Source organism: Podarcis tiliguerta (assembly GCF_965153285.1).
Source record: "Podarcis tiliguerta genome assembly, chromosome: 13".
Taxonomy (NCBI): domain Eukaryota; kingdom Metazoa; phylum Chordata; class Lepidosauria; order Squamata; family Lacertidae; genus Podarcis; species Podarcis tiliguerta.
In genome coordinates, this window is record NC_139546.1 from 41,720,462 (window position 1) to 41,745,019 (window position 24,558).

At 46.5% G+C, this 24,558-nt stretch overlaps 1 protein-coding gene across 2 annotated transcripts; it reads right to left on the bottom strand.

The window, feature by feature from the left end:
* Positions 1-775: 775 nt before the first annotated feature.
* Positions 776-23,976, bottom strand: LOC310662887 (ubiquitin carboxyl-terminal hydrolase CYLD-like). Of its 2 annotated transcripts, none has more exons than XM_083410194.1 (15): positions 23,870-23,976; positions 19,161-19,622; positions 17,716-18,045; positions 16,525-16,630; positions 13,268-13,659; positions 12,281-12,449; positions 10,078-10,222; positions 8,839-8,961; positions 7,876-7,967; positions 7,455-7,518; positions 6,966-7,098; positions 6,648-6,756; positions 5,596-5,714; positions 3,499-3,715; positions 776-2,431 (listed from the first exon to the last, which is right to left on the bottom strand). In XM_083410194.1, exons 2-15 carry the CDS (start codon positions 19,587-19,589, stop codon positions 2,247-2,249), a joined length of 2,613 nt encoding a protein of 870 aa, XP_083266320.1. In that variant the 5' UTR covers positions 19,590-19,622; positions 23,870-23,976; the 3' UTR covers positions 776-2,246. The 2 variants fall into 2 exon arrangements, with proteins under 2 accessions (XP_083266320.1, XP_083266321.1); XM_083410195.1 differs by having other exon boundaries at positions 23,890-23,966.
* Positions 23,977-24,558: the final 582 nt, after the last annotated feature.

Here is a 24,558-nt window from a genome sequence, read left to right on the forward strand (position 1 = left end):
CCAAGCATTGTACCAAAATACCGCTTGCAGTTTGGAAGAAATTCCAACCTATACAAAACCTGCAGAGCACGACTGACAGGAAAGGGTGAGTAGGGGAATGGAAAACTGGGTGAAGGGAGAAGTTGCAGCAATCAGCAACACCCCCAGACTGCAGTCTGTATGGGAAAACCCAACCGGAAGACCAATTGTATATCGAGGAGGTAGTGATTCTAACATGGTTACCCTTTCTGCCTCTGCTCCTTCCCCCTCCCTTTCAGTTGCTAAGTTTTTGAAGGTGTGAGAACCTTCTCTGGTGTCAAAATCAGTTGAGAACAGTTGAAGCCCCACTCACAGCTACCTGAATCAGTCTAGGAAAACAATGCTGGGAACCTTCTCTGATGTCAGAAATTGTTACTGGAGGGAGGGCATTGAAAGGAGGTGGCTATCTACAAAAATCAGATGGTTTGAGCAGAGAAACTTAGAAGCTCGTGCACGGACTGACTGGCTGCAGGGCAATGCAATGCAAGGCTACCTGGGGGAGTCACTTCACCACTTCTTTGAGGGCTTCCAAGTGACAGATAGAACTGCATGTCCTGGTATGTATGTATATATATTGCTTGCTATTTAGGAATAAAATACTCTTCTCACCCACTTGTGCTTCATATTGCTTCTGAATCCTAAACAAAAGAACCACCTTGCATTTGGCAAGACACAGTCTTTGCTTGCAGGTCACACTAGTTCTATTAAATACTCATGAGGAAACAGCCACAGCCAATTAAATAATAGAAACACTTCAGAAGGCAGAGACAGCTATGTGTTTATTTTAAAGCTTATAAACCACCCTTTCAGCAAAAGCTCCCAGGCTAGCGTGCCTTGAAAGCAATGCACACAAATACATTGAAATTCAAATGTACAATACAAAAATGTTGGCTGTTGTAGCCTTTACCTGACGACGACAACAATAAAAAATGCACAGAAACCTGAAACCCCAGCTACACAAAATGCTGGAATACCTGCACAATTCTGCCTTAGCCTGGTGCTAGGAGGACAAAAGTGGTACCAGGCAAGCTTCTTTGGAGAGGGAGTTCTAATTATGAGGCGCCACAGGTGAAAGACGCCCTCTAGTCAGTTCTCACCTGAACTTCAGATAGTGGGAAGACTTGGTCAACATCCACCAACTAGGACAGCAAAGTTCACACAGGTTTGTGTGGCACGAGGGTGTCCTTCACAATAATTCAGGATCAATTATACTATTCAAAGTGGGCAGGAAGGGGGAGAGCATGGAGGTGGCCACAGGTAACAAACAGAAGTCACTGACACACAAAGTGCCTCTGTCAGTGGAATGTTTCAAGCAGCTGTGAGGAACCTGTGGCCCTCCAGATGTTGCTGGTCTCAAACTCCCATCAGCTCCAGCAAGTCCATGACTGGGTAAGAAGGGAATTAGAGTAACAACATCTGGATGGACCACAGGTGTCCTGTTCCTGGTCTGAAGGGATGACAAGCAGTTTTTCTATCCATGTGGAGTAGCTACCACCAACTCAATACTCTGGAGTGAGGGGGAAGACTCCCGTGATGTCTTGTCTAAATCAGAAGGGACAGGACTCAGGCCCAATGGCTGAATGTGGTCCTCTGGTCCTGGCTATATGGCCCTCAAGATGTCCCCACCAGGCCGTGTCTTTTTCTAAGGCTGCACTACATCTCCCAAGCCACAACCCTCATTGGCCCAGTTTCACTCCCCCATGTGTCTTACTGTCTGGAAAGCACTTCTGAATTTTTGAGGCTGCTTCTCACACGAGTTGTGTGTGTGTGTGTGTCGCAACCTCCAAGGCATGGCAAAAAAAATAAAAATTTTGAATGAGAAAAGTGCTCCAACTACTTTTGCCTAACCAACAGACATGTGGCCCCAGAAAATTCACCCATGAGGAAATGTAACCCTTGGGTTGAAAAGGAAGAGAGAGAAAACACTGCCACCCCCAACCTAAATTAAGAAGTTTGCATAGGCCAGTCTCTAAAAACCAGTGTGCAATCCAGGTAGGGATTACTGCAAGTCAATCAGGACAGAGAATGTTCCTGAAGCAGGAAGTGGGCTCTGTGTAGCTGTAGCCCACATTTCCACACTGTTTTTGTTGGGGGCTGGGAATCTGGACAACTCTGGTTTGAGACTCAGGTTCGCAGCCACATCTACAGCATAACCTGTCCAGGCATGGGAGTCCTAGAATTCTGTATTTTCATCTCCTGGAACCTCACATTCTTCACCCAGGAACGTATTATTTGTACAGGCCAAGGGAAGGGCTGTGGTAGAAGCACATGTAGGCATCACAAAGCAGCCGGCGGGCATATGGGGGCAAGGATTTGGGATCCAGGCCTTGGAGCGCCTCAGGGGGCATTGCCAAATAGTCTGCTACTTCCGAGCAGGGCGTGACTTGGGGAATGTTAAAGCCATTCAGCCCACCTGGAAAAATAAGGAAATTAATAGGGTTAGGAGGTGGGGAAGAAGACAAGGAGAAAACGTAAGCAAAAGGCTCCCCCAAAAAGTGTATCTACATGGGGGCAAATAACTATTAATTCATTCAGTTTATATTCCACCCTTCTAAAGGGGCCTGGGGTGGTGAACATCAAGAATAAAAACCCTTCAAAAACAGTTAAAACACATCTCAACCAATCTTTTCAGGGTTGTCAGGAGCTGTATCTTTCAGCCATCAAATGCACCTCACCATGGATGGCATCCTACAAATGGGGAGCCACCACTGGAAAGGCTCTGGAAAGGGAAACTCCTGATCTTGGCAGAACCAACAAGGCCTCACCTACTGATTGTAAAGTCTGAAGTGGCTGAGAACACAAGGAGAAAACTGGCAATGGCAAGAAATGGAAGATAAACACCAGAGGTATGTTGCTAGAATTCTGATTGCTGCCAGAGGAAAGCACTTCCTAGTTTATGCAAGGTAAAGGTAAAGGACCCCTGGATGGTTAAGTCCAGTCAAAGGAGACTATGAGGTTGCGGCGCTCATCTCACTTTTCAGGCTGAGGGAGCCGGTGTTTGTCCACAGACAGCTTTCCGGGTCATGTGCCAAACAGGACTAAACCACTTCTGGCGCACAGAACACTGTGACAGAAGCCAGAGCGCACGGAAACGCTGTTTACCTTCCCGCCATAGCGGTACCTATTTATCTACTTGCACTGGCATGCTTTCGAAGTGCTAGGTTGTCAGGAGCTGGGGCAGAGCAACACGAGCTCACTCTGTCACAGGGATTCGAACCGCCAACCTTCTGTTTGAAGTTTTATTCTGTTTTTAATGTTCTGTTGAAAGCTGCCCAGAGTGGCTGGGGAAACCCAGCCAGATGGGCGGGGTAGAAATAAATAATAACAATAACAACGATAACAATAATTATTCTGAACGGTAGGCCCAAGAGGCTCAGTGGTTTAGATCACAGCGCTGTGCCACCCACATCCGTTTCCCCTAGTTTATGACAGGAAGTAGCTTTCGGTGTTCTTCCAAAATGGCAGGATATGGCCACTCACCCTCACGGTCAGCCATACTGTCAAAGAAGAGCCACTGGTGGACATCTGGGCCATGGCGGGTAAACGCTACGTAGTGGCTGGTCTCGATGCAAAGGACGCCGAAGAGCTGCATGGTCTGGCGGGGGATGAAGTCAGGTAAGGAGGCCAAGCGGGAAAGCTCCTCGGGGAGATGCAGCGGGCGAGGTTGGTGGCTGCGCCGGGCACGGTGTTTGTGGACCTACAGAGGGAAGGAAATGAGGTAAAAAAAAAGAGGGAAGGTCTTCTCCCTCACTCATAATGCAGTGGTACCTCGGGTTAAGAACTTAATTCGTTCTGGAGGTCTGTTCTTAACCTGAAACTGTTCTTAACCTGAAGCACCACTTTAGCTAATGGGGCCTCCCACTGCCACCGCCACGCGATTTCTGTTCTCATCCTGAAGCAAGGTTCTTAACCTGAGGTACTATTTCTGGGTTAGCAGAGTCTGTAACCTGAAGCGTCTGTAACCTGAAGCGTATGTAACCCGAGGTACCACTGTACTAGAAACTCAGACATCCAGCGAAGCTGCATATTGGAAGGTTCAGGGCAGGCAAAATAAAGTGCTTTTCCACGCAGAACGTGTGGATATGAGATCCCCGAAACCGCAAGAATGGAGAGAGCTCTTGTGCTCAGTTCCACAGGCAGCTGGTTGGCCACTGCAGGAACAGGAAGCTAGACTAGATGGGTCACTTGCCTAATCCAGCAGGACAAATAATAATAATAATAATAATAATAATAATAATAATAATAATAATAATAATAATATATTTATACCCCACCCATCTAGCTGGGTTTCCCCAGCCACTCTGGCCAGCTCGCAGCAGAATATTAAAAGCATAATAAAACATTAAACATTGAAAACTTCCCTAAACAGGGCTGCCTTCATATGTCTTCTAAAAGTCAAGATGGTTGTTTATTTCTCTGACACCTGGTGGGAGGGTGTTCCACAGGGCAGGCACCACGGCTATTATTTAGGATGGAGCTCGAGAGGTGGAGGGTCACTGAATTTTGGCATTGCACATGGCATAACTGAAATTAGAGACTCCAAGGTCTATCCCTGCCTCCATGCTGGCTCTCTTTTATCACACCGTTAATGTAGTGGGCTGAGTACGCTAAAGTGATACCTTAAGACTGGAGCATTTGAAAGTTTTCTGAGGAGAGAGAGGGGTGGCAGAGAGAGGCAATTTAGCTTCTTTCAGAAGAAGCGGCCACATGCTGAATGGCGCACTGGCCTCTTGGGAGGGAGAGCATGGCTGACCTCACCCTAAACAGGAACACTCCTGCTAGGAAGCAAGGGTGCTATGCAATATTTTGTTGGAGGTTGAGCTTATTCATGTTGACAGATTAAACTCATCCTTAATCCACTTGGCTGCCCAATCCCAAGATAATTAATAAATAAATAATAATAATAATAATAATAATATTTTATTTACTTATACCCCGCCCATATGGCTGGGTTTCCCCAGCCACTCTGTGTTTTTTATATTAGGTTGGGAGCCGCCCAATCAAACATCAGTCACTGAAAAATTCCCTTAAAAGGGCTGCCTTCAGTTGTTTTCTAAAAGTCAGATAGTTGTTTATTTCCTTGACATCTGATGGGAGGGCATTTCACAGGGCAGGTGACACTACGGAGAAGGCCCTCTCTGCTTGGTTTCCTGTAACCTCACCTCTTGCAGTGAGTGAACTGCCAGAAGGCCCTCAGCGCTGGACTTCAGTGTCCGGGCAGAATGATGGGAGTGGAGATGCTCCTTCAGATATACTGGGCCGAGGCCGTTTAGGGCTTTAAAGGTCAGCACCAACACTTTGAATTGTGCTGGGAAACGTACTGGGAGCAATGTAGGACCGGTGATATATGGTCTCGGTGGCTGCTCCCAATCACCAGTCTGGCTGCCACATTCTGGATTACATTCTTCAACTACCCAATACATATTTGGGCTAAAGGTAAGATTCCCAGGTTTGAGGTGACTGGCCTAGACAGCCTACAATCTCCAACTCCCCACTATGACTTATTTTCGCTCAGGTATCATGAAATCATTGAAATTCTATCCCGCTTTGATAAGCTAGTGACCAACCCCACGGTACCTGCTGACTGCAAAGCTTGCAGAACTGCTTGATGTGGCGAGCGCCGAAGCTGTGGTCCCGGTAGCAATCCGGACACTCAGTCACAGCCAGCCCTTGGCAAATGCAGCACTCTCGAGGGCCTGCAATGGGTTGATTGGACACATTTGGGTCAGTCAAAGAAGTGTAAGTCTTGGGTTAAAGACACAAATAGCCTAAAAACACACACGCACAACAACTATAGCGATGGTAAACTAGAAGCATTTCCACAGCACACATTCCAAAAATGCCTTCCCCCCTGCCCCACCCCCAGGATTGGAACTCTTGGAAAAACCTTTCTGTTCTGCAAGTTTGACTAAGAAGCCTTTTCCCCCTAACAGATAAAATGATAAAACGCCTAACTTTATTTCTAGAACTCAATTATCAGAAGTTTGTGTTTTCTCCAAGGAGCTCAAAGTGGCTGAAATATAGTGAGGGGGTTGTTGTTGTTTTGGTAGTGTTTCCTCCTTCTCCATTCCTGTCCACTTGCAGTTTTCTCCCTCCAAAGTAGACCTCTTTATTTCAGGGGTTGGGAACCCATTTTTCCAACCCAAAGGTCACGTTCCTTTGAGTAACCTCCCAGGGGCAAAAAGCCAAATGCCTGTGGCTTTATTCCCCACCAGCCCTGCAGTGGCTTTCTTTTCCAGGAGTAATACACCTTCTTTGGTCTTTTAACCACCAGTCTATTCATTTATTATCTCTCACCCACCCACCCACCCACCCTTCCTTCCTTGCTTCCTCACACTCACCCACCAGCACCCAGGATCTTGCGCACTATGGAATGTGTCCCTTGGACTAAAGAATGGCTTCTCATCCTTTCTGTAAATTGTTGCTTAGCTTCCAGAGGGAATGGAGACACACCATTTTTTTTAAAAAAAGTACAGGTTCCTCAAATCCATCTTCATTCCCACTCCTCTTTTCTTTCTCAAATACTTTATGCACCATCCCCTCTGAGAGAGCCCTCTTAACCCTCCCCCCCAAACCCCCACCACCACCCTTTTCCCTCTTCACTTCTGCCTCTCATCACCACCACTTACTGTCTTCCAGAAGGTCAGTGAGGTCAAGTTCCAGGCTGGGCTGTATGGTGCGAAAGGCCTTGAAGTTCTTCCCATTCCGCGGCATCTGCAGGATGAGGCAAGAGGGGGCCTGCCAGGGAGTAAGGAAGAATGGGGAATGGGAGAAGAGGAAGAATGGATGGCAGTTATTGATAGGACCCTTTCCATAACATTCCCCATACAAATGCGGTCTCCTAAACACAGGTGACCTCTGTTTTTGGAACGTTTATGGTCTCTTGCAGCAACATACATGGTGGTGTGGAACTTGATCCCAACCATCTTTCCAGTCCTTGAACTCACCTCTGTGAACTTGAGGTCCCCAGTGACCAGAGACCCCTCCAGAAGCTCCTGGACTGTGGGCACTGCCCGGGTCAGGTGATCCTCAATAAATATCTGGTAGAAAATGCAGCCGTGGGGGTCCTGACCAGCAGAGCTTCATGGGAAGAGGATAAAATAAAGGTGAGAATACATCAACATCTAACCGAGCCACCTATCCTATCTACTTATAGTTCACTCTACCCTCCAATCTCCTCCCCCTCACAATTCACCCACAATTCCCCTTCAAAGGAGGTGAGGAGCTAAAACACCGTGCAAAGTGTCTCGCCACCCTCCAGTCGTGCCTGGGCCACTGGCCACCTCTGCTGCTCCTGCCAGTTGGTGCTTATGCTGGAGTTGGAAGTGGCCGCTTATTGACAGCCATGTGAGCTGCAGCATGACAACAACCTTACATTTTTATGTCTATAAGAAGATATACACACATGTAGCAAATGGATGGTAAGCCTTACTCACCGAATCTGGAAGAGTGGCTCCATTTTCAACACTCGGAAGAGCAGAGTGAGAAATTCCTCTGGGTCTGTGAGGGGAGAGGACATGAAGTAATCAAGCCCCACTAGCAACACCTTTAATTCAAACATATCAGTTTCCCACCCGTCACATCAATGTCTTAAAAACAAGCAAAAAACCCTAACTAATCATGCTGCCTGAGTTATCAAGTTGAGAGTTAAGAGCATCATCCTTTCTGGCAGCGTGTTTTATACTGCAATTGAGAACTGGATTTTAATGTGGCACTTTGAGGGCTCGATGGTTTGATGCACAAAGAATGGGGGAACAATGCTCTGAGGTTCACAGAATCCGCCTCCCTTCCTAATTCGTTATACAGAGTTATCCAATACACAAGCACACCACAGCGCTGCACAGGCTGCCATCAAACCTTTTTCTTCATGGGTGAAGCCAGAGGAATGTCCAGCCGTCTCCAGAACCTTCCGCAAGGCCATAATTTTGGTGGCACAGACATAGCCATTCCTGTCCCCGCAAAAAAACAAAACAACAACAACGGTGGTGTCATTACCAGGTTAGACTTTGAAAGAGAGAAAGTGGTGGCGGGGAAAAGCAGCAGCACAGTAACACATGCTTATAAGCAATACTACAGTTCCTGCAAAGCCACTCTGAATTCTACTGAAATGGGAGCATTTTAACGGAATACAAGGCTCAGAAGAAACCCGAGGAGCTCAGAGGCTTGGTCAAAGAGGCTTTACTTACCTGTACTTATTTCTTAAGCTTTACAAAGAAATGGATAAACCATCTTCTGGAGCTTTCCCCCCTTATTTTCTATTTTTTTTTTTTCATTACATGTTCACCAGCAGAAAATATAAAGGATTTCTTGGGAAGCAACTCAAAGTGTGGGAAAGTGGGGAAGCAATGAGTTTTTCTGCAAGACCCATCAAATTTTATATACAGTGGTGCCTCACAAGACGAAATTAATTCGTTCTGTGAGTTTTTTCGTTCTATGAGTTTTTTCATCTTGCAAAGCACCAATGCGTATTGACGGTTTCCCATAGGAATGCATTGGCGGTTTTTAAAAAAAGGCGCAAGACGAAGCAAGCCCATAGAGAAATCCGTCTTGCGAAGCACCTCAGAAAACGGAAAACTCTTTCGTCTTGCGAGTTTTTCGTCTTCCGAGGCATTCGTCTTGCGGGGCATCACTGTATCTTAATGTAACTTTGTCTTCACTTCCCCTCAGCGATGTCATTGCAGAGTCAAATCCGATTAACTATGCCATATTGTGACATTATCCTATCCGTTACATACGGCTCCTGATGGCATAGGCTTGATCCAAGGAAAAGGAGGAAGTAGCTGAGGCATTTTAGCCATGGCTAGGGCGACACGAACTTACTTGCGCAAAGGGTTGACGATCTCCGTTCTCAGCAGATCCCGGGTTTCAGTGTAAGACGGACCATCGTTCTTGTCTGCTGGGCGCAGCAGCATCGAATCCAGCACTGAGGTAAAAGTGAACATACTGCAAGTGAGAAATAGAGAAAATGTGGTTATTAAGATGTCTGAATTCTGTCCCTGCCACCTCTTAGGAGCAGCTTCTAGCACTTAGTCCAGGGAATGAGAATGGAGAAGAAGATATGTATGTTTTGTAAGCCCCAAAGAGGACAGAACCAGCCTTTTATATCTATCTACTTACCTACCTCTCTGGGTGTACAAAGTTAGTAAAGGGGATGTGGGTCTAAACCACTGAGCCTCTTGGGCTCACCAATCAGAAGGTCGGTGGTTCGAATCCCCGTGACGGAGAGAGCTCCCGTTGCTCTGTCCCAGCTCCTGCTTACCTAGCAGTTTGAAAGCATGCCAGTGCAAGTAGATAAATAGGTACCACTGTGGCAGGAAGGGAAACAGCGTTTCCGTGCACTCTGGTTTCTGCCACGGTGTCCTATTACACCAATAGCGGTTTAGTCATGCTGCCCACATGACCTGGAAAGCTGTCTGTGGACAAACACCGACTCCCTCGGCCTGAAAGCGAGATGAGTGCCGCAACCCCATAGTCACCTTTGACTGGACTCAAGCGTTCAGGGCTCCTTTACCTAAAGTTAGTATATAGGTTCCTGTGATTTCAGCAACAAAAAAACCCTCACTCAATTTTCTTAATGAGGCAAAACATTGGATCTGTTGGCATCTCTGCAGCAAATACTGTGGTTGTCAGAGCGGAAATGTTTAATCAACTTGCCAATCCACGTTATAGTCCCAAATGACAGATTTGTGATTTCTAAAATATGTGCAGATATTCTGGCATGTCCGAGTCCCAAGAGACTGATCTACTCATTGTCATTGCCAGGAGTTGTTGAGCTTTTTTTATGGGAGGGTTGCCCAAAGGTGATCACTAAACTTTCATTCCGCAATCTACCTGCAACACCCCCACAATCTAGCAGTAGATTGTGATCTGCCTGTTGGACATGCCTGTATCTACATGAAACAATTTTTGTGGGGTGATATCCAACAGTCATCCTGTTCACACAAGGAATTTCCCTTCCCTCTCCTCCTCCAAGATCTATTCAGGGCTTCCACCTGCCCCAGTCTTAGGAAGCAAATTTCTTGGTCTCTGCATCACATCAGCTCCCCGCTGCAACTTTACCAGAAGAGAGTGGCATCCAGGTAGCAGGAGTTGCAGTGACCTTGGATCCCCTTCTTCCATCCCGAGAGATGCTCCATGCCCTGGTCACCCAGCGGCGGCGGTGGCGTGTCCTCTTCCACTCTGCTGCTGGCGTACCCACGGAAGTCTTCGGGAGGATGGGGAGAGAGGGAGAACAGGTGAGGAGCAACACAGGGCCTCCTGGCATCTTGCTTTACCCCTTTGCCTGGTTGCTCACGGATTTGACCTTGTGCTTTATAGGCAGTGGAGATGCCTCTGGGGTTCCCAATGAGCTGTTAAACATTAGAAGTGACAGGGAAAACAGGTCGGTCTTTTTCCTCCACCCCCTAGGATGAAATCACTGTGTACACATGGGAAGCTGCATGACACCAAGTCAGTCCATCGGGCCATTTACTTCATTATTGTCTACACCAGTGTTTCCCAAACCTGGGTTTCCAGCTGCTGTTGGACTACAGCTCCCATCATCCCTAGCTAGCAAAGCCAGCAGGTCAAGGATGATGGGAATTGTAGTCCAACAACAGCTGGGGACCCAACATTGGTCTACACCAGGCCCTCCAGATGTTTTGGGACTACAACTACCATCATCACTAGGACCAGTGGTCAGGGGAATTGTAGTCCCAAAACATCTGGAGGGCCAAGTTTGGTAGGGGTTCTCCAGAATTTCTTTCTCAGCCCAACCTGGAGATGCCGAGGGCTGAACCTTGGGAAGCAGATGCTCTGCCACTGATCTATGGTCCTTCTCTCATACACTGGCAGAGCAGTGGGGAGGTTTTCGAATGTTTTTCAGAAGCTGAACCTCTGATGCGGCTGTCAGCTATTGTTTCCAGGGCACCTGCACCAATCAGAACCTGAGCCTTGGTTTTCGAACATTTCAGAAGTCAAACGGACTTCCAGAACGGATTAAGTTTGGTGCTTTTGTTTTTGCTATTTATTTTGCGTTTTTGTTTTTAAAGCTTTTCCAGTTAATTTGTTTTGGTGACTGTGTGAAACCCAGTTCAGCTACTGATTGATTGATTGAGTGATTGATTGAGTGATTGATTGTGTGACTCTGGAAATGGATAAAAGCAGTGCAGTTAAGAAAAAGAAATTATTTTAATTTTTATCATCTACAATACTGTCTTATTTATTTTATAGTACAGTACATTGATTACTACTTCCATTTTATGGAATGGTCTCAATAGATAGTAAAATCATGTTAAATTGCTGTTTTAGGATTTTTTAAAGTCTGAAATGGATTAATCCATTTTGCATTACTTTCTATGGGAAAGCGTGCCTTGGTTTTAGAACACTTTGGTTTTGGAACAGACTTCCAGAATGGATTAAATTTGAGAACCAAGTTATTACTGTAATCTTTAAATTTGGATGTGTATGATTGTATTGTTCTAATTTTATACTTGTAAAATCAAAGAAAAATTATTTCAAAAAAAGAAGAGCTGTACAGTGCTACCTCCAGTTGCGGACGGGATCCAGTCAGGAGGTCCAGTCGGATCCTGAGGTTTCCGCAACCTGAGGACTGCTTTTGTGCATGCGCGTGTTAGGATATTTCCGTTCCACCTTAAAAGGGAGCAGGCTTTGTGAGTCACAGAGTCTGTGTATTTCCTGTTCACAGGAAGTTTATGTTGTGCTTTTGCTTTCATTTCTCTCTCTGTGCCTGAACACTGAAGCAGGCAGTCATGTTTTTCTTTGTTCTGACCAACGCTGAATAAATTTGTAAATAATACTCTCCTGCGTGCATCTTTCGTTATGAATTATCTGCTGATAGAGCGTGCATCAGCTCTGGAATGTGGCAAGCTATTTCTGGAGCTCGTGTCGCTAACTGCTGATACTGCGTGTCTATGGGAGATCGATGGATGTCCAGAGACGACGTGGAGTCATGATGGACTTTGTCTCCCTGGCAGTATCCCAACAGCGCGCACAGTGAAACCCAGTAAAATACTTCTGGGTTTGCCACACGCGGATCCTGAAGTTTACGTAAACAGAGGTACGACTATACTAGGAAGACCTGGGTTCGAATCTCCACTCAGCCACGGAGCTCACTGGGTGACCTTCAGGCCAGTCACCACCTCTCAGCCTAACCCACCTCACAGGGTGTTTGTGAGGATAAAATGGGGAAGAGGGGTAATCACATGCTCCTCCCTAGAGGAAAGATGGGACATAAACATATTTATAACGATCTACACCATACCCAAGGGGTTGCAACGCAAAACAGGGTTCTCCAGATTCTGCAGAGAGCCGAAGCGCGAGTCAGGACGACAGTGGCACAGCTTGACGAAGAGTGCTTTGTTGGGTTGGCAGTGGAAGTAGCGGGTCCCTCTGTACTGGCCATCCGTGCATCCCGAAGGCAGTGGCTCCTCCTGGAAAACATACAAGGCCCATCCTAAACAAGATTCTGTAGCTGTGGCTCCTGCATTTGGGGGGGGGGGGGCTTAGATGAACCTTTGGGTTCCTGCCAGCTCTACAGTTCTATGATCTTATGACCTGAAGCCTTCAGCTTGCGATGGCACATGCCATCTTTGCATACCAGCTGGGATAGCAAGACAAGACTCATCGCTATCCTCAACAGGTAGTAAATGAGTACCGCAGAGGGGAAATAACAGTGCTGCAAGATTTAAGTTCAAGCACATTTCACGTAAAACGTAAGATAAGCCTGCTGGATCAGGCCAGAGTCCAATCCAGCATTCTGTGGCTGACTGAATGCATGTGGGAAGTCTGAAAATTGGACATAAGCACAACAGTTCTCTGCCCACCTGCACTTCTGAGCAACTGACAGATCCTGAATCCATTACTGCAATGGTTCAATCTTCCAGTGCTGAAGCACTGTTTGTTTGGCTGGCCTTTCTGGATGCATGAAGTGTGTAAATTCATGGCTTTTGGCGATTTCCAAAGGGAAGGAGAGTAACTGAGCAAAACGTGTGCATCTTTGAAATGTGAAGTTTCCGAGATTAAATTAACGATTACCAATAGTTCACCCCAAGAGAGACTTGCAACTAGGCAGCTCAACATCAAACAGATGACGGACAAGCATTCTGCCCCCGCAAGCGAAAGATAACTATTTTTGGTAGAGCCTATGGAAATTCACTGCACAGATTTTATAGTGAAGCCATTGTGTGCAACAAAATGAGCACATGATTCAGGTGGCGCACACAATAGCCTGCCACACCCTTCTTCTCACCAGCTCCAGCCCAGCAATAGCTTCATCCTCATCAGGGGGCTCCCCGATCCATCGGATCACGCCGTAGATCGGCGGATCGTTCACCTCCACCACGGAATTGATCTCCAAGAGGTGGTGGCTATACTGCTTGTCCTCCTCTTCCTCTTTGTCTTCCTCATCATCATTTTCTTCCTCCTCCTCCCCATTTTTCTTCTTCTTCAAAACTCCCAAGTCTTTCGTCTTGTGGTCCCCCAGTTCTCTGGAAGGAGCCAAGCTTAGGGGCTCCTTGGGTGAGCACTCTTCCAGTTTGGGGGGGTACTTGATGGATGAGGGGGACGGGCAATCTTCAAATTCATCTGAGGTGGGTGAAGAGGAATTGCTGGGCAAAGTCTCAGGGATTCTGTCAGCTTGTTCTTTAGAGAGGGAGAGAGAGAAACAGCAGCATATTGGATAATCCAGCACCTCAAGCCTAAAAATATGCTTCCAATTTGGCCACTAACCCTCCCAAGTGTGCAGTTCTGAAGTTCAGGAGAGAATCTCAACTTTAAAACAGAGGGGCAGGGAAACCTGAACAAGTTTCTAGCCCTTAAGGGTGTGCAATTGGCAATGCATAGGAAAAAATTCGAAGGCCAACAGGAAAAGGGAGGCGGCTGGTCTCATCGCTTTGTCCCTCTCATTAGCTAGAAGCAGAATTGTGCAAAAACACAGAAAACCATCTGGATTTGCATAAAATTCGTAAAATTTAACTGTCATTGGTTAATTTCAAGTGGTGTATACACAGCTTTACTGAGTTCCTGTGACTTCCAGCTGCCAAAATGCCCCATGTAAAGCTATACCTTTGCTTTACTATTGGCTGGGTAGCAATATATACTTTTAAAAATGATGTTTGTCATCAAAATGTCATGGAACCTGACTACCTGACATTTTTCATTATTATTATAATGATTTCATTATTATTATAATTATTATAATTATTACTACTACTACTATTATGAAAAGTTGACAAAAGGTGAATAATATTACTTAAAATCCTTTCTTAATCCCTCTGTAGCCAGCCAAGTAGTTACATGTGCCTGCTAATGGAGGAGGAGGGAGAAGAAGGAGGAGGAGGAGGGAAACCTCAGGCCCTGGGCTCCTCTATTTGGCCCTTGAAACTCTGTCCTCACTGGTCCCAATCTGCACTCCTGTTCAGTGCCTTTGCCTGACTGGAATTTGTCCTTGAACTCCGATTATGCCTCTTTCTTTTCCGGATAGAGGATAGGGAGGGGTTTGTGAGCATGTGTAGAAACCAGCTTGCTACGCAAAGGTAAAATTAAGGTTCATTGGCCTGCCCACATTTGCCTCTCGCCCCAGCCACCACTGGGATTTATTCGTATGGCTAAACTACTGTAAGTGGTAGTGGCAGCCACAAACATTTGACAGCCTTGTCTTCCATTAAATTGCCTAGAGATTGTTATCTATGTTTAGTCTTTGTGTGAAGCAAGTTCCCAAGAGAAGCAAGGTCACTGGAATGAAACCTTGCGCATGCGCAGCTTCTCTGAGACTGAAAAGTGAAACTTATGTTCTGGAAGAGGTTTGTGACTAGCTGAAGAGTGGATCGGTGAGATCGCTGAGTAGCAGTGGATCAGTGAAGCTGTGCAGAAGCAAGGACACTCTTGATGGACTGTGGCTCTTTTGGGAGAGAGAGAGATAGCAATTCTCTCCAAGTGTGCCTTTCTCCAAGGAAATGTTTAGGAACCTTGTATATGCTGCAACCAATTAAGCTGTAAAAGCCGATATAAAAGCAATTATGTCTGACTGCAGGGACGTGAGTGGTGCTGTGCGTTAAACCACAGAGCCTAGGGCTTGCCAATCAGAAAGTCGGCGGTTCGAATCCCCGCGACGGGGTGAGCTCCCGTTGCTTGGTCCCTGCTCCTGCCAACCTAGCAGTTCGAAAGCAACAAAGTGCAAGTAGATAAATAGGTACCACTCTGGCAGGAAGGTAAACGGCATTTCCATGCGCTGCTCTGGTTAGCCAGAAGCGGCTTAGTCATGCTGGCCACATGACTCGGAAGCTGTACACCGGCTCCCTCAACCAGTAAAGCGAGATGAGCACCGCAACCCCAGAGTCGTCCGCAACTGGACCTAACGGTCAGGGGTCCCTTTACCTTTATGTCTGACTGCTGGTCTGTCGTGTGGATTAATTGTTTTCCATCTGTGCTCCGGCATTCCACCCACACCGAGCCTCTGCTACCTGGTAACTCTGCTGGACTAGTGCCCACTGGGCAACCATTACTGGACCCACTTGGCAGTGGGTTATGATGGGTTAAATCATAAACCCCACAGCATGCTAGGATAACCTCAGTCAGCAAAGCAGGAGACCCTTCATTTCAGGGTTGTGAGTTCAAGCCCCATGTTGGGCAAAAGGTTCCTGCATTACACGGAGTTGGATTTGATGACCTTTGTGGTCCTTTCCAACTCTACAGTTCTATGAATACTAACAGATGGGATTCACAAGTGTGGAATGCCGCAGCGAAACTCCTTACGGGGTCTTCGCTGCGAGATCACATTCATCCGGTGCTATACCAGCTACACTGGCTCCTGGTGGAGTACAGGATCAGGTTTAAGGTGCTGGTTTTAACCTTCAAAGCCCTATACGGCCTAGGACCCTCGTACCTACGGGACCGCCTCTCCCACAGAGGAACTTACGGTCTTCAAACAAAAACATCTTGAAGGTCCCAGGCCACAGAGAGGTTAGGCTGGCCTCAACTAGAGCAAAGGCTTTTTCGGCCGTGGCTCCGATCTGGTGGAACACTCTGTCACAAGAGACAAGGGCCCTACAGGACTTGACATCTTTCCGCAGGGCCTGCAAGACAGAGCTGTTCCACCAGGCCTTTGGTCAGGGCGCAGCCTGACTCCCTCCTTTGGCAATCTTTACAAAACTTTAGTTTATGGTTGCCATCAATTTTGATTTTAATTAATTTTTATAATGTTTTTATAATGTTGCACTATTTTAGTGTTGTTAGCCGCCCTGAGCCCGGCTTCGGCTGGGGAGGGCGGGATATAAATAAAATTTATTATTATTATTATTGTCAGGCGTCCTGTTTCCAGGTTTCCCATAAGTATCTGAGAAGAGCACCAGACCAGATGGACCATTCCTGGGCCCTTTTTATGCAGCCTCCAGAAGTTTGCACAGGTGGAAATGAGGCCCTTGTGCTGATATAGGTCCCTCAGACCTGCTACATAAAAAACAAAAAACCAGACGACTTCCCGAGTCCTTTTGTTATTGTACAACTCACCTTTGTGTACTTTAGAGATGGGCAGGAGCATCCCATACTCAGGAGATGGGATATGGCACAGGACACGGTTTCTGAAGAAGCCATCCCAGGACCCGACTGGTTTATCCTAGAATGAGACAGTAAAAGAGAGTCTAGGGTCTCTGGACTGGCTGTTCATCCCCGTCCCCTAATCACCACATGGCAAGCCCGGTGTGGGCACTAAGGCAGACATTGCCAGTATCTGCAAAGGGCCCACACCTAGCAGAAAGCCCACCAGGCTTGCTGCCGTGAGGAGGCAGACTTACGGAAGGGCTAGCTAGGTGAATCCATGGAGAGTGTCTTGGGCCTTCAAAACCTGGAGCCCACATTCGGCATATCCAGAACAGTAGGTTGGAGTGAAGCGTGGAGGCCAGGGTGGGGAATTGAGGGAACACAAGAATCTGCCTTACTGAAGTCTTCCTCTTCCTTTCCTGCCACCTTTCCCTTGTGTGCCATGTTTTGCCTGTGGGTGAGGCCTGTCTTGTTCCGACAGCACGTAAGCTGCTCTGGGAGCCTTTTTGGGTTGAACAGCAGGGTACAAATGCTCTAAATCTGTGAGAAACTCTGTTTTTTTCAAAAGCCAAGCCATGGACCCCCTACTTTTGACAATGTTGATATTTCTGTGGTAGTTTTTGTTATGTGAACGGTGCCACGGACCCCCCTGGGTGGGTTATACAATTGACCTGGGATCCATGGAGCACCGATTGGGAGCCACTGTGCTAAATCAATCCATTAATACTGAACCAGAACAACTGGTCCATCTAGCTCAGTATTGTCTGAACTGACTGGCAGTGCTTCTCAAGAATTCTGGAAGATGCCAGGAATTGAACCATGGATTTTCTGCATGCAAAACAGATGCTCTATCACTGAGCCAGGGCTCAGGGGCGGACGAGACACAAGAAGCCTTCGCTAAACATGTTTCCTGAAGCACCAGGAGATTTAAAGCATGTTGGCCGGCATTAACATGGGAATAACTAACCAACAGCATTTATAAGGCCACAATGCCCATCATCCCTGACTTTTAACTCACCTTGGGGGCTCTAGTACTCAAAATGGGTGTGAGATTAAATATTGCTTGCAGTATGGAGAGTGGGTTCCTTCGGCCTGACCCCCCCCCATTACTCTTTCTGCCTCCCAGCAGAGGGCAGTAGAGAAGGGTTGACCCCTCCTTACCAAGTGTATCCCCACGAACACCCCAGTCTCCTGTTTCTTGGGGAGGTAGTCGCAGTAGACCACCGTGCCGGTGGGGGTGCTGTCATCCATCTTGAAGAAAACACGGTCCCCAATCTCCAGTTCCGGAGTCGACAAGGGATCTCCCGTCGTCAGCTGGATCCGCGTGCATTCCCGGACGCTGCCTCTCGGGGGCGCCGGTGGGCTGCCTTCGGGCAAGTCATCCGGCTCAATCCGGTTGACGGGGACAAAGACTCCGCAGTTCTCCCGGCAGGAGAAGAACTTGTGGCCTTTGAAAGTGCCGTCGGTGAAACCCTTCCCGGCTGCTGAGCCCTACAAAAGTCAAGAAACAGGGCTCATCTCAAAGGTGCTCCCTCCTTTATTTCTCCCCACCCCTATTTCATCCTCACCACAACCCTGTGAGGTGGGCTAGGCCAACAGACCACAACTGGCCCAATATCACAAAGTGAACTGTGTGGGCAAAGAGGGATTTTAACCTGGGTCTCCCCAGTCTCGGTCCAATGCTATGAACACATACTTTCTTCCATATAATTCCTTCCGCGTTCCCTACACCATTTTCCTTTCCTTGTGTGAGAGAAGGAGCTATACAGGTTGAAGCAATGCATGTGGAATCCTTTTTGTGTTTGTTGTTTTTTGCAATTATACTTTGTCCATTGAGTAGAATCCGTTCCGCGAGTCTCTTCGTCTTGCGGTTTTTTTCGTCTTGCGAAGCAAGCCCATTAGCGGATTAGTGCTATTAGCAGTTTAGCGGCTATTAGCGGCTATTAAGGGATTAGCGGCTATTAAGGGATTAGCTGCTAAAAGGCTATTAGCGCTTTAGTGGATCAACTGATAAGCGGCTTAGATCAGCTGTTAAGCGGCTTAGCATCAGCTGTTAAGCGGCTTAGAGAACAGCTGTTAAGCGGCTTAGGGGCTGGGGGAAAAGGGGGGGGGAGGGGAAAAAACCCCGCAGAACTCGCAAGACATTTTCGTCTTGCGAAGCAAGCCCATAGCAAATTCGTTTTGTGAAGCACCTCCAAAACGGAAAACCCATTCGTCTAGCGGGTTTTCCGTCCTGCGAGGCATTCGTCTTGCGGAGCACCACTGTATACCGTATCTTTTGCTCTATAAGACTCACTTTTCCCCTCCTTAAAAGTAAGGGGAAATGTGTGTGTGTCTTATGGAGTGAATGCAGGCTGCGCAGCTATCCCAGAAGCCAGAACAGCAAGAGGGATTGCTGCTTTCACTGAGTAGCGATCCCTCTTGCTGTTCTGGCTTCTGAGATTCAGAATATTTTTTTTCTTGTTTTCCTCCTCCAAAAACTAGGTGCGTCTTGTGGTCTGGTGCATCTTATAGAGCGAAAAATACGGTATTCTGCGCAGAGATTTTTTTTGCAAAAACAAACCTGCTAACGGACTCCACAGAAGATGCCCTTCTCATCAACTCACCACAAGCTCAACGCCAAAGATGATGCTGGTACTGTGCTTGCTCTTGTCTATGGGCCCACGGTATCGAATGATGCCTCGAACTTTCTTCCCGGAGGCGGAAGTGATCTGGACCCTGACTTGGTCTCCCTCCCGGAGGGCGCTGAGCCGCTGCATCAACTGCTCCTTCTTGAACAGAGCAAGGCGCTCATCTCCGTTGGTCACAGCTTCCAGGAGTCCAGAACAGGCGCCCGTCAGTTCCACGGCTACCCGTGGAGGCAGCAGAACCACTTTCTCTGTATCCATGACCCTGACCCAGAAAGTTCCATCTGGCGATGCCCCATGGCCATCCTCTTGGCATAGCAGGCTGCCTCTAGCCACCTTGACCTCCCGCCCTGCCTTGCTGGGCCCCGCAAAACTTTTCACAGCGATTAAGAGTTGCCGGGGCTTCATTGCTGCTGCAGAGGTGGGAGACAAATCAATTGCCTGTGTGAGGAGAAAGGGAAAGGAACAAGACAGTTTATGGACTATTCCCTCTATTACTGACGTTCTTGCCGTGACCAGGGCTGGGCGATATCTGGTTTTCAACATTGCGATATATCACCAGATAAACATTGCCCGCCCTGTGGAACGCCCTCCCATCAGATGTCAAGGAAATAAACAACTCTCTGGCTTTTAGAAGACACCTGAAGCTTACCTGCTTAGGATATGTTTTTAATGTTTGAGGTTCAATTATTATTATTAATACTCTGTTGGGAGTGACCCAGAGAGGCTGAGGAAACCCAGCCAGATGGGTGCGGTATAAATAATAAAATTATTGTTGTTATTATTATTATCGCATTATACCGATATATCACAATGTCTGAAACAAGGATGGAGCTATGTAGAGGCATTGGCTGGCTTCACAGTTTTCGCCACATTGTGATTTTTTGCATAGCATACAAACACACACAGAGAGAATCATAGTACTGTAGAATGGTAGAGTTGGAAGGGACCATGAGGGTCATCTAGTCCAACCCCCTGCAATGCAGGAATCTTTTGCCCAACACGAGACTCAAACCTGCAACCTTGAGATTAAGAGTCTCATGTTCTGTGTACTGAGCAGCAATAATCTGTTTAGGTGAAGAGCAAGATCTGCTTCGTGATTCGTGGTATATTGCCAGGTCAAAAATTATGAAACCGGTATCACTATATGGACTTCAAACCGGTTTTGGGAGATGAGTGCTGTTCACTGTGCAACACCAAAAGAAAGGACTGTCAGGCTTAAAAGATTACCCGCTCTGGAATCCCACAGCTAATTCTCCCCTGGTCTCCTTGCTGGCCCAAATAGGACTAATTTAGCCAGCTAGTCCTGGGGATTATCTAATGTTATCCCCCTAAATTGATTTTTGAATTCTGAATTTATTGTTATTCATGTTTCATATGGTATTTTATGCTGGTTTTTTGTTGCATCAATTAAGTGTTTTAAATTTGTTGTTAGCCGCCCTGAGCCCGGTTTTTGAACGGGGTATAAATAAAAATTTATTATTATTATTACAGTGGTGCCCCGCAAGACGAATGCCTCGCAAGACGGAAAACCCGCTAGACGAAAGGGTTTTCCGTTTTGGAGGTGCTTTGCAGGACGAATTTCTCTATGGGCTTGCTTCGCAAGACGAAAATGTCTTGCGATTCCTGGGGGGTTTTTTTCGCTCTCCACCCCCTTTTTCTAAGGCACTAAGCTGCTAATAGCCTTTTAGCAGCTAATCCGCTAATCCCTTAAGCCTTTAATAGCCGCTAATAGCCGCTAATAGCGCTAATCCGCTAATAGGGTGGCTTCGCAAGACGAAAAAACCGCTAGACGAAGAGACTCACAGAACGGATTCTTTTCGTCTTGCGAGGCACCACTGTATTAAGGAACTGCAAGGCTTTCAGAAGTACAGGCTTAGAGGAACAGCATCTGCTTTGTGTGCAGAAGTTCCCAGGTTCGTTCCCCGAGAACTCTAGGTAGGGTTCGGACAGACCCCCCCCCCCCCCCGTCTGAAAACCTGGAGAGCTGTTGCCAGTCAGTGTAGACAATACTGAGTGAGGTGGACCAAAGGTCTGGCTCAGTAGGAGACAACTTCCAATGTACCTATATAAGGAATCTTCAAGGGGGGCCCCTAAAGCCAACAAACTACAGTACAGTGGTACCTCGGGTTACATACGCTTCAGGTTACATACGCTTCAGGTTACAGACTCCGCAAACCCAGAAATATTACCTCAGGTTAAGAACTTTGCTTCAGGATGAGAACAGAAATCGTGCTACGGCGGCACGGCAGCAGCAGGAGGCCCCATTAGCTAAAGTGGTGCTTCAGGTTAAGAACAGTTTCAGGTTAAGAACGGACCTCCGGAACGAATTAAGTACTTAACCCGAGGTACCACTGTACTCTGGTTTTGAGGTTGGGGAAGGGAGACATACTCAAAACAGCCCTAGGATTAATGTAGTGGCCATTTGAAATGGCAGTATTTTTACCCCCATTATCCACCCCAGGGTGGATAAAAATCATTGATTTTTAAAAATAACAAAATCAGATTTGTTTGATTTAAATCGGATTTTTTTAAAAATTTAAATTGGATTTTTTAAAATAAAATGCCTTTGGAGAAAAAATCTTTCCAAAGATAGTTTTCTATTTAAATTACATTATAGTCCATCAGGAAATAAGGATTTGTTTTTAGTTTTTCATGTGTGCCTAAGTGTTGTTGTTTTTAAAAAACTGTTTGACCACATCAGTTAACAAACATGGATACATATGCTATAATGTTATTGTTTTAGTTAAATAAATTGTTACTAAGCAAGTGATTGTTTTTCTCCTTCCAAAAAAGTGCAGCAAAAAGTTGCCCAAATATAAACAGTTAACTTATTAAACCTCACAATAATTTCATAATTATCTATACATTTCTAACAGTATAACAAAATCAGTAATTTTTGATTTAACTGTACTCTGAAAATTTATTATTGCAAAAATGAAACCTTCATCTGGTTGTAAATATTAAGATTATACCAGCAAGAATGAGTCTTTCTGTAAAAAAGAAATGATTTTGATCAAGTGTTACTGACTAGTGATTTAAATCAATTTGATTTAAATCAAATCCACACCATTTGGACATTTGGGGGCCGTCCCTAAAAACCACGGCATCTAGTCACCCATTCTGTAGTGCACTGTTGCCAGTGGGACTTACATCTGAGTACGTGTACACTTTATTGGCCGAGGGAGCCAGCGTACAGCTTCCGGGTCATGTGGCCAGCATGACTAAGCCACTCCTGGCGAACCAGAGCAGCGCATGGAAACACTGTTTACCTTCCCACCACAGCAGTACCTATTTATCTACTTGCACTCTGACGTGCTTTCGAACTGCTAGGTTGGCAGGAGCAGGGACTGAGCAACGGAAGCTCACCCCGTCGCAGGGATTCGAACCGCCAACCTTCCGATCGGCAAGCCCTAGGCTCTGTGGTTTAACCCACAGCGCCACGTGCGTCCCTTATAGTACATGGATACCCCGCCCCAAACAATATTGGGAACTGCAGTTTGTTAAGGGGGCTGGGAATTGCAGCCCTGTGAAGTGTGAACTACGGTTCCCACGAGACTTTTGGGGAAGTTGTGTGCTTTAAATGTATGCTGTGGACGTGACCTTTGCTTTTCTGGTTTAGGACCAGCTTTACTGAAGCACCAGCCCTCCAGATTAGAACCGAAGCAGTGTGAATGACCCAAGCACAAACAGTATTGAAAGCTGAAAGTATGTGACTTCCCCATTAGCATCATGAGCACAAATAATCATAAACTTGCAATCAAAACAAGATTTGGAGCGGTTTTCTCTCTACCACTTTCTGTGTTCAAACATACCTTAAAGCTGGAACACCTTTAATTGAATGAGGGTATTGGTCTACACTTGGATCCAGTATATGCAAATAAGATATAACTTGGTATGCAAATGCCAATATAAAAAAAAATATGACAGAAGGTTAATATTTTTCACTCCCCTGCGCCTTTAGAATTAAATTGCAGACTTTTCTAACCCCCAGATAAAGTAAAATAGAAAGAGAGGAAGAGGAAATAAACGCCCCAAGAAAAAAAATTAGTCAAACTCAGGAATTTCCCTGTCAACACCCCGTTTCCTTCCTTCCGCCGCAGGATTGCAAACTTTAGAAACCACCCCATGTAGCGGTGCCTTGAATCTAAAGACTCATAAGGCTCATCAACTTTGTCCCCCACAAAAAAACTTTACTGGGCTGTAAGCTCTGCACCAAACGAACAGGAGCAAGCCAGGTTGGCTTTTGTGTGGTCAGTTTGCAACCGCATGGCCCTCCAAGTTCTTAGCCACTTTGTTACTCCTCCATGCATGCGTATTTCTTAGTTTCTGAAAGAATGCAAAGCTTGCCAGGCTTTAGGCCTAATTAAAAATCACCCCCCCCCCCAACACCCGCTGTGGAATGTCCCGATCTGCGAGCCCTGGGACACACTCTGCACGTGCTCAGATGCCCATTCCCACATCCCAAGACGTTCCCATCACGGCTAAGCCACTGGCTGACACTGACCCACGAGCGCAGACACACCCCGACCTGGTGAGCCACTTACAGGTTGCAAAAGGGAAACAAAAAGGAACTCTTCGCTTTCCGAAACAAGTTAGCATTTAAAAACAAACATATAGATAAGCAGATTCTTGCCTATGTGCAAAAAAAATCAGCAAGTCAAAGGCTGCCCCAAATGGAGACTCACCTCTCCCCTTCAGCTCCTACCTGGAGGCGGTGACTTAACTTTTTCAAGCGCGTGCAACAAGATTCCCCCCTACTGATGTTGGAACCACGTTTAAGGAAGTCGCCTCTGCTTTTAAAGGGGCGGGAGGTGAGAGCCAATGGGGAGCGACGCGAAAGGGAAAGGCGACCAATGGGAGCGGAGATTGGGGAGGCATAGAAGCAGATGTAAACGAGGAAGGAGAGATGAATGATGTTGGGGATGGGTGGAGCTTAGCTGAGGCTGAAAGTAGCTTTAACTTCATTTCTGTACCCTGCTATATATGGATAATGATGACTTGTCTCCCACCTTTCATCAGAAAGTTCCAGGGCGGCTTACAGCAAAAGACAGTATTAAAAACAGCTTAGAATTATAATCACAACTGGTGGGAGACAAGTCATCATTACCCTGCAGTTCCTATAAATTTACAGTTCATCATGCAAACCTCAACAGGCTGGTGCTGTTTTGATAAAATCTTGGTTAAATGGGCAGCAGCAGGCAAGCTTAGCCATCCTACCCACCTTCTGTTTAGTTGGCGACCTCAGTTTAGTCCCAGGACCTATTTTTACTACCACTAGTTGCTGTAGTGAAGTGTTAAGTGTAGTAAAATCTGAACATAAGCGGAAGATTTATTGGTTTTGGAGGAAATATTTTGCATAGGTCTATATGCTTGT